General features: G+C 33.4%; 1 protein-coding gene across 8 annotated transcripts in view; it reads right to left on the minus strand.

Moving 5' to 3' along the window:
• GRIA2 (glutamate ionotropic receptor AMPA type subunit 2) overlaps nt 1-13703 on the minus strand; it is a 144988-nt gene that overhangs the window by 43903 nt on the left and 87382 nt on the right. For all 8 annotated transcript variants that reach the window (XR_001824338.2, XM_037737607.1, XM_037737606.1 and 5 more), the window contains exons 4-5: nt 8787-8983; nt 4147-4200 (exon numbers count right to left, since the gene is read on the minus strand). Coding sequence is in view for 7 of the 8 variants with exons in the window: in XM_037737607.1 (XP_037593535.1) it covers nt 4147-4200; nt 8787-8983 (251 nt within the window). In the remaining variant the exon portion in view is untranslated. The remainder of the gene's footprint in view (nt 1-4146; nt 4201-8786; nt 8984-13703) is intronic.

Raw genomic sequence — 13703 nt, forward strand, 5'->3', positions numbered from 1 at the left:
TATTAAGACAATATAACACTTAAATTAAATGTCAAAGTCCCTTATACATTTACTTTTTCTATAAAGTTGAGAAAATCTTCCAGATTATGTAAATCTTCCAGATTACGACAATACGAATATAAAATAGAAAGAAAATACAGATAAAAATCTGTAAATTTTACATATTCTGGAAGATTTACATAATCTGGAAGATTTTTCTCAACTGTATCATGTAACTCATTTAACCTATTATTCTAGGAAACAAAAGAAGTTAATTTTCTAGAGCTCTTATTCTTCATTTCTTTTTCTTCTCATAGCATCCTCTTCTCTCACGGATAAAATATTTCTCCTTATTTAAAAGCAGATAATAATTACAATTTTAAAAATTTTCTCCTGTTTCCTGCCGTGTGTCTGCTTGTATTGCATACTTCATGGTAAGGACTTTTTCTCAAAAACCAAGTTATGCTGGGCTAGTTAAGAGCAAGACACCAAAATATTTCTTGGAATTTTTATGTGAATGGGCAAGGCTCATTAACGAGCATGCTTCATTGTGAGGTAGATGGTGAGGTGGGGTGGATAGCAGTGTTGTTTGTCCAGATCCAAGTTCTTTTCTCTGGGCCATTTAGTTTCTTCAGAATTGTCAAATCTCCTACACAAGTGCATATTCTTGGCTAAATTTTAAGGACAGGATGGAGGATGGTGGATGATGAAGTTGAGAATTTCATATAGAGACATTCACTTAGTTGCTCACATTTCTGAATCTAAAATTTTCTCTAATTCACATTCTCTATTAAGAAGTATTATCAAGAGAGGAAGTAGGTGCTTAAGAACCAGGACTTGTAGTTACCTGGTTGTTTGCGTTACGTGGAAAGACTCCTTGGGGTATCCAATTATTCCCTATGGCCCTTGAAGCATGTCCCTTGATCTTAGTGAACCATTCAGGTTTCCTAGGATGCACTTTACATGTGTATTTGATTTGCTCATCCCCTAGGAACTTCTCCTGCTTTGGCCAATGGCTAATATCCATAACCTCTCCAAGAGAATTGCCCTAGGACAACCAAAGCTGTCTGGCCAATGGCCCTTGCTCAATAGCAAAAACTGGGATCTAGGTACAAAGACCCCTTGTCTCAAGCTGAATGACTGCCGTGCAATTTATACAACAAAGTGCCTGATGGGATCAGACTAAACCCAAATCTCACCTCAAACCACATTCTTACTCAGCTTTTCTTCTTTCTCTCCCTTGCTTCCCTCACTCACTTACAGGTTACCCCTGAAAGCACTTACTTGAGAATGTGTACATTTAATATGATGTTTTAGCTCCTTGCCTCAACCTTGCTTTCCATGGTTTCTGGCTTTTCTAAGACTGAATCTCACAGGGGTTCTGCAGAACGAACAGGCTTGTTCTCATCTATATCCCATCCTCACAGGGCCTTTTTTTAAAAATCTTCCTCCTTTTTGCTATGCCAGGAATTCATCTTTTATCTGCTATGTGTCCTGAAACACTTTGTTAACTTTTTGCATCTGTTAATGTTTCCTTTCCTATTTTCTCTTTCTCTAAAACCTTAGAGAGGTTTTTTTTTTTAATTATTCTTTTACTGTCATTTTTTTTGTTGTTGTTTTACTACAATGACATTTAAACTGAAACTTTAAATAAGGTTTCAAGCTGGCTTTAGTGAGAATCTGCATTTCCCTACGTTTTCTTCTTTCTTTTCTGAAACTTCAATTTATGAGATGCAAAATAGAGGAAGAAGGAAAAAAGATAATAAACTACAGCAGAGGGCAAAGGGTAACAAAAGAGATGGCAACAATTCACCAAGTTAAAGTGAACCCTACTACTCCTGGAGCTGTATTTGAAGAGAATTGAAACAGAAGATAAGTCTTCATTCTGTGAAAATTTAATATTTCAGCAGACAGACATGTAAAGTCATCAGCATTATGGAACCATGGCTTTTTAAAGAATTAAATCTATCTGGGTAGTAAGGATGGGGAAATGAGAACCTGATTTCCTTATGACCACTTCTTCATTATTTTATGTACAAGTTACCATTTTCAATGCTGTTGTCGAGGACTTAATCACAGACTGTGTTTTAGGAGCCGAGTCAGGCATTCAACAATTCATGAGGAAATTAATCAGTAATATTTTCTGCAGATTTAAAAAAAAAATCTTCTATAACCCTAAACTCATTGTAACATGAACAAAGAGGAAAAAAGGACAGTCTCAAGAGTTTGGAAGATGAAAGCTCTTTAAATTTGGGTGGCACTCTTTAATTTTGGAGGTCAGTGAAATTTCCAACTGTCCTCTAAATTCTCAGAAATTGCAACACTATACAGCCTTTTGAGCTTATTGATTCGCTAGAAGTTCCATATGGCAAAGAAACCAAGTACTGAGGAAAAGAAAAACGGAACTTTAATTCAGATAAAATAATAGGTAGATTTCTCGCTAGAAGCATGACAACATTTATTTTGACTCTGGTCATTCAAACACCTATTTCCTTTTTCATAGCATTGGATATCAGCTCTCAAATTGATGAGCCACCTTCTGTCATTATTTCTCAATGTTCCAATATAATCTTCTCCATCTGTACATTTTTAAAGATCACAGCTTTCAATGTGGCTTGTGTCGTTCATCAAATGGCACGATTCACACAGGGGACTGACTCTCCAGGCTGTTTCCTGCACATAATGTAGTTCTGGAGAGACTGAATACAGAGCTTCATCTAGTTTAACTCTTGCTTCTCTTTAGAGAGGTCTTGGCATCTCCTTAATACACTCTAAAGGAAAGTCCTAGAGAATTTCTTTAGTATTACCCATTTCATCGCCAAACAGAAAGTCTGTCTTGAGCAACCCAATAGCATGCAGGTTTGAGATTTAATATTCTAAATTCCTCCAACTTCTAGTGAAAACAACATTTATCAGTTGAAAGGTTGTAAGTATTGTATTGTTTTATCTCTTTCTGTCACCACTAGAACTAATGTCTCCTGGTATAACAATCTAATACACTAGGAAAGGAATCACGCAATAAATCTACATTTGTATATGTCAAAAGCTTTTCAAAGTCCTATTGTGCTATTTAGAATAAGTTCTCTGCCTCTCTCCCTCTTCTTCTCACCTTTATTTCCTGTTCTTCGGTGAGACAGGCTGCAGGGGGAGGGTGGTCCCGAATCACATAGCATCTTACTTATTTAAATAACAACCTTTGGAGCAGTAAAGGCTTTAAATTATTTTGAAAAAAGAAATGTCTAGTGATAATTCTAAATTGCCTCTATGACACATAAAAGAGGGAAATACAATTAACTACTCTGTTGCTTCAGTATATTACTCTCTTTTGTTTTCATTGTAAAAACTTTATTCTGAGCCAATGTGAGTGACCACGGCCCAGAGAAAACACAAGGCCAAGAAGCGTTAAGTGGTCCTCATTTTTATAGGATTCTTAATGAAAAGATAGTCACTATAGAAATTCAATTTTCATTGTGTTGTTTTATATAGTAAGTAGGAAATCAGAAATAACACATATCTCAATATTCTAGATAATCTTGGGTTTAATTTTGTACTAAGACATTTTAACAAATTTGCATTTATTTCAGATATTATATATGCTAAAAAATAAAGAAATGTGCAGAGGGCAGAGTTTGTAAAAAACAGACAGTGAAAAACAGAGACAAGGGAATATGTGGACAATTATACTTTACATATTTTTGAAAATTTTCTCTTTCTTAAAATATACCATCTAAGAAAATTTGTGAAGCTTGTCAAATATTGTTCCATAAATTCTTATATCTTTTATAATAATAGAAAACTGATTAGAAGATATAAGGTGGAAAGCAATTATAAAACATAATTTCAAAAAATATCTAATCTATCAAATCAATCAAACTATATGTATTATTATTATTGTTATTTTTTGGAGATGAACTTTTTTTCTTGTCACCAGGCTGGAGTGCAATGCCACCATCTCAGCTCACGGCCACTCCCATCTTCTGGGTTCAAGTGGTTCTCCTGCCTCAGCCTCCCAAGTAGCTAGGATTACAGGTGCCCACCACCACACCTGGCTAATTACAATCAAACTATATTTTTTAAACACCACTGATAAATGCTGACCATTCAAAATTAAATATTTAATGAATAAGCATATCTAGTAAAATAATATATACCAATTAATTCACCTACCAGATTTGCAATGATGTAGTGGTACCCTTTAACATGTTTTCCAATGGTAATAACCTGACAAGGACAAATAAATTATTATTGAATTAATACAAATAATGCCAATGTATTAATGGTATTATGATTTGATTCAGGAAAAATGGTAGAATTTTATCTGCTAGATTTTTTGATGTGCCAAAATAAGTTATTTTTGACAAAATGTAATTATCAAAATTAGATAATATTTCTCTAATAAGAAGTAATGATACATATTAATGCTTAAGAAGTGATTATCTTTCAGGAAGTCATTAACTAAACAAAAATTATTACCTCATTTTTGTCAAGAGCAAAAAATAAAACACAAAATGTTAAGAAGCATAAAACCAAAGTATTTTTAATCTATGACAAGTCATAATTCTATTCCTTCGAAGGCTATGTTTTTGTCTTTTTAATAAAATGTTAAACAGCTCAAACTGTTTATATCTGAGATTTTATATTTGTATTTCCATATTCAAATAAATACACATAGAGTTCATAGTACTACATACATTTTAAAAGAATATTAAAAAGCATATAAAAGAATTCTACATAGATTTATAAAGTAACATTCCTCTCCTAAGGACCATGAAATGTTTATAATTTAGTCCAAATGGACATTATTTCAGCTCTAGACAGCAAAGTATCAGAGAAGCTAATTTTTCTCCACAAATCTAAACCTAAAATGAATGTCAAGATAAACACATTATGGAACAAGTGGTCATCGTGATAATACTGACAACGGTTTTAGACATCATTGATCAATTTGACTTTGATCTATATCAATTACAAAATTACGAAGAGAATAGAAATAGACAAATTGGCTATGCTGTAGTCCTGGTACATGCACATTCAAATGTAGTGTAATATATGTTTTAAAGGAGATAATCACACTAATGGAAGGCATAAAATGTTAGGCATAAAATCCAAGCAACTGGCATAAAATGTAAGGCTATAGACAGAAATTCAAACCAAAACATTTCTCTGATTAAATAGTTTTGGTGGGTTTTGCTTTGCAAAGTCCAATGATCTTGCAAGTTTCCTAGGCTCAACTTTCCTATTCTCCCCCTTAAGTCACATTGACCCTCTTAGGATTTTTGTTCAACAGAAGCTTCTTCTTACCACCTTGGGGCTTCACACATTCTGTTTCCTCTGCTTGTCTGCTTGGAAAGCTCCACCACCACATCCTTTGCCTTATTAACTCTTGAACAATTCTTACACCCCCTGGGAGAAAACTACCTTGACTTTGTCTAATCCCAAACATAGTCAAGGGCTCCAGAGCAATGCTATTAGTTAAAGAGCAAGCACAAAATCCTCAGAACGATTCTACCATATGTCACTTAGATATTAAGCCATAGTTGTTTGAAAGGAAGTTAAAACTTATATTGTTTTCTGACTCAGTTTTACATAACATGACTAAATTGCCTTTTCCAAGCAACTGAACCTTCCGTGTTAAAGGGAGAATTCTGAAGAAAAGATGTCCTTCTGAATGAAAAACATATGAATTAGCATCAGCTGAATCAGATTGATTATGTCCCTCCTATTTCCTGCTGACATCCGTTAGCTCTGCTTACTGTACATTCTACTCTCTGAATCATCCATGTCTTCCTGTTGAGAAATATTTAAAAACATAGTATAAAAGTGATACCAGTAGCCCCTACTTGAGTTTACTTGAAAGAAAGGAAGGATATGAAAATTCACTAGCCTGGCATCTATATAAAAATTTGTGTTGGCCATACTAACCACCATGCCTTTGTGTTATAATAACAATTAGCATTACACTATCAATAGGAAAGTTACATTAATTTATAAATGTTTTTGATGGCTGAATCTTTTTCCCACCTAATAATAGCTAGAAATCTGGGCTGCCATGGTTTTATCAAATGATAATAAAATACTCATAGTCCATGCCTGTTATCCCAACACGTTGGGAGGCCGAGGTGGGTGGATCACGAGATCAGGAGTTTGAGACCAGCCTGACCAACATGATGAAACCCTGTCTCTACCAAAAATAGAAAAATTAGCTGGGTGTGGTGGTGCATGCCTGTAGTCCAGCTACTCAGGGGGCTGAGGCAGGAGAATCACTTGAACCCAGGAGGTGGAGGTTGGAGTGAGCCTGGGTGACAGAGAGAGACTCTGTCTTAAAAAAAAAAAAAAAAAAAAAAACCTAAATTATTTCTTTCTGTAATGATCTCTCGTAACATACTATTGTTTTCATTTATAATGTATTCAGTTAGTATAATTATATATGAACTTCTGTAAATACATTATTAATAGTTGCATTGATGGTGCCTGGCCTATTTTGTTTAACATTGCTTTCTTGGATCTACTGCAGTGCCTGTCTGGCAAACATTAGACACTCAGGGAGTATTTACTGAACAAACAAATGAATGAATCCAAGCAAAGCCAAATGCCACGTCTTATGTGAACCCTTCACAAATGATCCCTCCCCTGTTAAGAAAGGTCCTTTCTCCTCCATGCTCCTAGGCTACATTTTAACTCGTAATACTTTCGTGCTATTTGTGTACATTTTTAAATCTCTAAACAATGAGTTCATGGTATACAGACAGTACTCTTTCTTACCTTTCTTTGAATCCTTCATTTCAGGCCCAGAGGATGGCCTCAATAAATGTTTGCTGAGGCCATCCATTGCATGCTCACTTAATACATTCAAGGTATTTATATATGTGTAAAATACTCTGCATTTTGAGTAGATATTCATAATGGACATTTATGTAACCATAATCTTATTTACTTTAAAATATCACTTCTAATACCTTCCCATTTTCTTTTGTAGTCTCTCTTTTCTATTTTTGGAAAAATATATTTTTATAATAGTCTTTCACCAACATTTATGATGATGAGTCAGGAATACTTAAATTTTTTAAACCAAAGACTAATGAATATGATAAAAATTCAGTTTTAATGAGAACCTCTTATGAAATTCAAATGAGTTTTTGAGGTTCACATTTTAACAAGAGGCCTTCAGGTTAAAAACAATCTTAGCTTCATCTCCTGAGACTGGAATCAAGACTTTTCTACTGAAATTATTCACCTCTCTGGCATACAACATTTAGTTCTTCTGCATAACAAGTTAGTTCTATTCAGTTATTCAACACTCCGTGAATGAAATATTTTGTATGTCTTAGGGTCTTTATTATTATGTATCAATCAGGATTTCATCAACATTTATGTTTGTAGAATGTTTTGTGTTGAACAAATTAATGAATAGTGTTTTTTTCCCAGTGCCTTAGAATACTGTACAAATGCAAGGAAAATACACACTGGTATATGCATTAATGCATTAGTGTGTGTTTTCCTTGCACTTCTACAGTATTCTAAGGCACTAGCAGCCACATTGTATATAGTTGCCCCTTGAACAACATGGGTTTGAATTGTGTGAGACCACTTATACATGGATCTTCTTCCACCACTGCCACCTCTGAGACAGCATGACCAACCATTCTTCTTCCTCCTCTTTTACAGCCTACTCAATGTGAAGATGATGATGATGAAGGCTTTTATGGTGATTTACTTTCACTTAGTGAATAGTAAATATGTTTTCTCTTCCTTATGATTTCCTAAGTAACATTTTCTTTTCTCTAGCTTACTTTATTATAAGGATAGGGTATATAACACATATACAAAATATGTGTTTATTGACTGTATGTTATCTGCAAGGCTTCTGGTCAATGGTAGGATATTGGTAGGGTCAACTGTGTAAATATATATATGTGCACATATATATGTACGTATGTGTATATGCACATATACACTCATACTCACACACATACATATTTATCAGCTAGGAAGAGATTCAGATACCTGTAAAGGAGACCTTATTCAGTCAATCATGATGATGACACTGTGTCACCATCATCCCTAGTCACTTACCCTATGTGTAAATCATGACAGATTTTATCTGTCTTATTAGGGTAATACTGCATGGCTCCCCTATCCTGAAAGATCTCAAACTGAAGCAAGGTAGTTTCTAAGCACAGATAAAAATATCCTTATCACTGGTATCATGGTACTCTTTCAAACAGTCCAAAGGGATGCATCTAGTTTACTTCTCAAATAGTAAACACAGCCCAAATGTGTCCTTCTCACCTATTTTAATTTCCCAATCAATGTTTTTATATTGACACAAGTCCCATAATAGAAGAAAAAATATATCTTGCAAAAATAAATATATACTCTTTCTAGAAGAATAGTCTATGTATCTAAAAAAAAAATCATGAGTTACTCACTTTTCCCTTAGAACTCAACTTGTTTTAACTTAATATATGTCTATTTCTTTAACACCAAAAAATTCACCAGACTTAAATTTAAAATGTTCAAATCAAAATACCAAAGTTTGGGGTGATATTTATCATATAAAACATAAAATTCAGAAATTATATATTGAATTTACTTAATGATTAATATGATGTGTCAGCATTATTGATGACCATTTGCTATTGCTAACTGAAGCCAGAGATAATTTAATTGATGATTTTTGCTGCATCCTACATAAAGCCTAAAGCAAAAACTGCTGTTCAAGCACCTAACACAAATACACATTGCAAATGCTGACACTGCATGCATAGTCTATATTTGGCGTCATTAGAAAACAGAAAGTGGCAAACCTGGTCTACAATGTCGTTTACTTTATCCCTTTCACAGTCCAGAATTACACGCCGTTCCTTTTTTAACTCCAGATCTTGAAAAAGGGATCGGTACATCTCATCTTTCTTTTCATTGTTAATGTTTCCCACATTGATAGCAGTCACTTGCCATTTCTTTTCAGCAGCGGAATCCAGCACAGCTTGCAGGGTTGATAAGCCTAGGAAGGCAAAGAAAAATGATGACTGATAAAGATACGTGAATAACTCAGAACTGTGTTACGAAAGTGCCAGTGAATGTATTTTTAAGGTAGATATATTTGTGCAACTAAAGGAATGTTGACTCCTTCGAAAAAAGCTATAGCTATGATCTTTATCAACTTCTTATGTCACTTCACATCAAAAACTCATTACCTAAATGTTACTGCTGTTCAGACCAAAGGAGTCATTGGTTGAGTAGAAAATAATATCCTATTCTTTCAACCCTCTCAGCTGAATTCTTTAGAACATTACTAAAGTCTAACGTTAATACCTTTGTTTTAAGTGAATGGCATCGCAAACATATCTTATTCTTATAGAATGGAAAAAAATTGTTTAGTTGTACATAACAGTCTGTCATTTGATATTAGTATCCTGAAAAAGATGAGTAGATTTTCAGTGAGAGGAATCTAGGTAAGTCTATGTGAAATTAAGAGCCAATAATCTCTATGAGGCTGCTATATTTTCTCCTATTGCTTTCCAGTCAACAGTTTGGGTTCATTTTTTTTTCCTTCAATAGCATTCTGTTATATATATATATATATATATATTTGTTGTTGTTGTTGCTGGGAATGAACCTGGAGAGATTGGAGTGGTCACCTATAACCAGATGGTGGCAGTTACTTCTCTAGCATAAATTTACCTCTCTTTCTAAATATGAATATTTTTCTGTTAGTAACTTTGCTTATAGCATCATATTAGTTGGAATTTTTTTTAATTGTCCACATATTACCTCATACTTAGGACGAAGAGGTACAACAACTAGAGGATTTATTGTCTGAAAAGTTTTATCCTCAATTTAGCACTTGGAGACACGGCACATAAACTTGCCTTTTACATCCCTTCAACTATTCACAGCAAAACCAAATTCAACATTTTGTTGATAACTTAATAAACAACATAAAATCAAGACTCTAGAATGAATCCAGAACTCAGCAAATCATCTTCCTGATTTGAGAAAAGCCTGCATCTTTTTCAAAAGAATATTGGTCCCTTTTGATTCATAAAATGTAGGATTCATCTAATGTGATCATATTTCTTCACAACCTAAATTCAGATACCAAATTTTATTTAAATCTTTTTGCTACAAAAAATGTCTATTATCAATTTTGTTGAATAATATTTTAAAAAAGAAAAACCACCATTAAAAATTTTGTGGATTCAATATTGATCAAAAAGTGTACAAGACGAATCTAAAACATATTTTGACACCAGAAGTGAAGGAACTCTCTAAAACCATCAGCATTACCTCAAAACACATAGGAGATAATTTGAAATACTTAAATACATAAAATAGAATAATAATACTATTAAATACTTAAACACACAAAATAAATAAGTAGTTTATATATTTAAGTATTTTGCATTTATTACTCTAATCAATATTCAAATAGTTCTAATATTAATTAGAATATTAATTAGAATAATAACTGCAAACTACATAACTACATAAACTGTTTTAAACCTATGAGATAATAATATATTTTAATAATGTGTTTGCCTTTGGTGGATGCTAGGGAACCAATTAATTAATTTGAAGACCGATAAATAATAAAATAAAACAAGCATTTTCCTGAATTTCCTATATGAACCACTTTCAGGTTGATAATGAATTAAATGTCTTTATTTTTGGAAATACTCCAGCTAATAGACGATGGATGAATACAGAGTTAAAATTATCACCATCTTGTAACACCTACTGAATTAATGAATCAAGGCAACAATCATCAACTGCTGGTAACTACCCAAAAAGAGAGACAACAGAGATATATGTCTCCAAGTGATAATATTCAATACCACCTATTTTGGTGTTGAATAGGTATATACCTATTCAGTGTTGGTTGCATTCATATCAAAAATGTAAACCTGAATCTCATCAAGCTTCCAAATCTAACTTAATCTAATCAAGTTATAGGGCATATATGGAAGGAAATATTTTAAGCACCATAGTGTTGCAATCATCAAAATCTAGACTGTAGGAAACTGCATTACATTATGAAGGTCTTAAAAGTCATATTAACGAATTGCAATATATGGAACTCATTTTTGTCTTGCTTCAAACAAACAGTGGAAAAAAATAATATTTATGAATTGTTAGTTGTCTATGTATAATAATGCTGTTGCAGTTATATTTAAAAGAATCGTTTTTTTTTTCCAAATAAATGCTGAAATATTTACATATGAGATGGTGGGATATCTGGTATTTGTTTCTAAATAATTGCAGGGAACAAAGAGATACAGATCAAGCAAAATTGCTCATATACTAGTCTTTAATAAAGCCAGATTAAGAGTATTTGGGAATCTTTATAACATTCTTTCTAATTTGTTATTTAAAATATTTTATAATAAACATTAAAAATAATTTACTTTTATTTCAGATCGAAAGATTGGGCCATATGCTGCAAAAAGTTAAATTTTTTTCCGGCAAAATGAAATTAGTTTCCTCTGTCCAGTCTTCTGGCAAAAGATATCAACAAACATAAATTTCTCAAGGGACGATATAAAAAGACCACGTGTCATTTTTTTAAAACTTTCAATGGCAATTCTTTAAAACACATCACAGATCACCTACAATTTCCATACACTATAGGTCAATTAAACCCTTCATCAGTAGAGACAGAATCCGCACAGCTGGTCGTTATGATCAATTCAACAGCTATTGATGTATTTGAAAACAGCCATTAAGTCTATCCAGTTTTCTCCACAAGTAAGAGAAATATATATATATAAATTTTAAGACATTTTCCATTTGCTAGGTTCTACTTTCCCACATCCAGTCATGATTCAACTCCCTCTTGTCGCCTTCTTGAAGACATTATATCCATGGATAAGCTCTCTGTGCTAACCATATTGTTACTACATAGCAATTACCAGTAAGCATCCCTTATTCTCTGAAATAGCTTATTTCATTTTGTTTTATTTAATTATAAAGTGTACTACATAATAAAATTTCAGATGGTGATGCTCTTAACATTATATCTCAACTTTTAACATATATTACAAGAAAGTTTAAGTATAAATGACACTTTGTAAATGGATTGCATCAAGCGGTAATCCTAAATCTAAAATTTTCAGCAGTTCACCTTGCAAAAGAATATGGAGATGATGTATAAAATCAGTAAGAAGACATTTAAAGAAATTTCTAACTTGCACCAGTGTGGTGGCTCATGCCTGTAATCCCAGCACTTTGGTAGGGCAATGCAGGCAGATCACTTGAGGTCAGGCTAGATTAAATAATGTTAAATTGCATTACTTCTTCATATGCCTATGTTACTGACTGGTTGTAGTTGTATAATCTATTCAAAAATGACAATCTACCTAAAATTCTCCCAAAGTATTACTATTAGTCAATCAGTGATACTCTCATCTTGACCCAGTATTAATAATACTTTGAGTTACAGACAAGCCATCAGCCACCCACCCGTCTATACACAAACCCTTTAAAAGTTCACCTGGTACAAGGTGAAGTCTTTCAGTTTGCACATTAAAGGCTGAAATTAAAAATGATTGCTGTCAAAAGATACATATTATTTAAACCATGTCTTACTGCTTAAAAATATTTTCTTTGTTCCATTTAAAATTAACTGTATTCTTTCAAGCATAGAAATTAATATTTATCATCACTAAATCATGGCAGCATGCCTAAGCCAAATTAGATTAACATATATTTCCTTGATCAGCTCTCTCAAGAATATGAGGAAAAAAATTATAATTTGAAAGCATTTTTGTTCTATGCGTGATGTTTTCCTGGAACTGCAGGCAACGTACCTTCCCTTCAGGGGACAAATAATATCTCTCAAAATTAAAACCAAGACACACAGGTCAGGAATATATATTGTTAAATTTTAATGTCTAAATGTGTAAAATGACTGTTCTTTGGAATAGCATAGTGTCCAAATGTGAAAATGGTCTCCCAACATTCTGCCCTAATCATGAACTAGAAGAAAAAGACTTAACATTGTTCTATGCTGCTTAATTTCACCATCCTTAGCTAGTGAAAGCCATTCCTGCTTCCTGGCTATCTGCCCAAATGCTGAGCAATAAGTCAAAAGACTATCTCCCACTTGTAAACTATGTCCCACTTCCTAACTTTATAGTTAGCTATAAAGTGCTAACTTTGTTTTTACCTACTGTCTGTAGAAATGTATTATCTTACCATGTTGATATTAAACCAATAAACAAACAACAACAACAAAAAAACACGTTTGGATTAAATCCTGATTCAAACTTACAACATATATATCCAAAAATAAAACTATTGCATAATCTTGAATGCATTAACATAGGTAACCCCAGTGCTCTATTGTTAAAAATGTGTTGAAGTTCTATTTATGTACTCTTCATGGACTGAGCGTATGCAGCTTTCAGGGTCATCAAGGAGCACCAGGCTGTGCCACATCCTGGGTAAGGAGAAGACACCAGCAACCTGAAAGCTCTCCTGGCACCAGAGGCACAGCTTCAGCTCTCCTCTCACCAGTAAACTTAGGTTAGTCAAAGAGGATTTCACACAAAGATGTTGCTACATAAAGAAGTTTCTATTCATGCGTCCATGTCCCTAATCGTTTACAAGTGGGAGATAGTCTTTTGACTTATTGCTCAGCATTTGGGCAGATAGCCAGGAAGCAGGAATGGCTTTCACTAGCTAAGGATGGTGAAATTAAGCAGCATAGAACAATGTTAAGT

The sequence above is a fragment of the Cebus imitator genome, unplaced genomic scaffold (genome assembly GCF_001604975.1).
Source record: "Cebus imitator isolate Cc_AM_T3 unplaced genomic scaffold, Cebus_imitator-1.0 Scaffold40, whole genome shotgun sequence".
NCBI lineage: Eukaryota > Metazoa > Chordata > Mammalia > Primates > Cebidae > Cebus > Cebus imitator.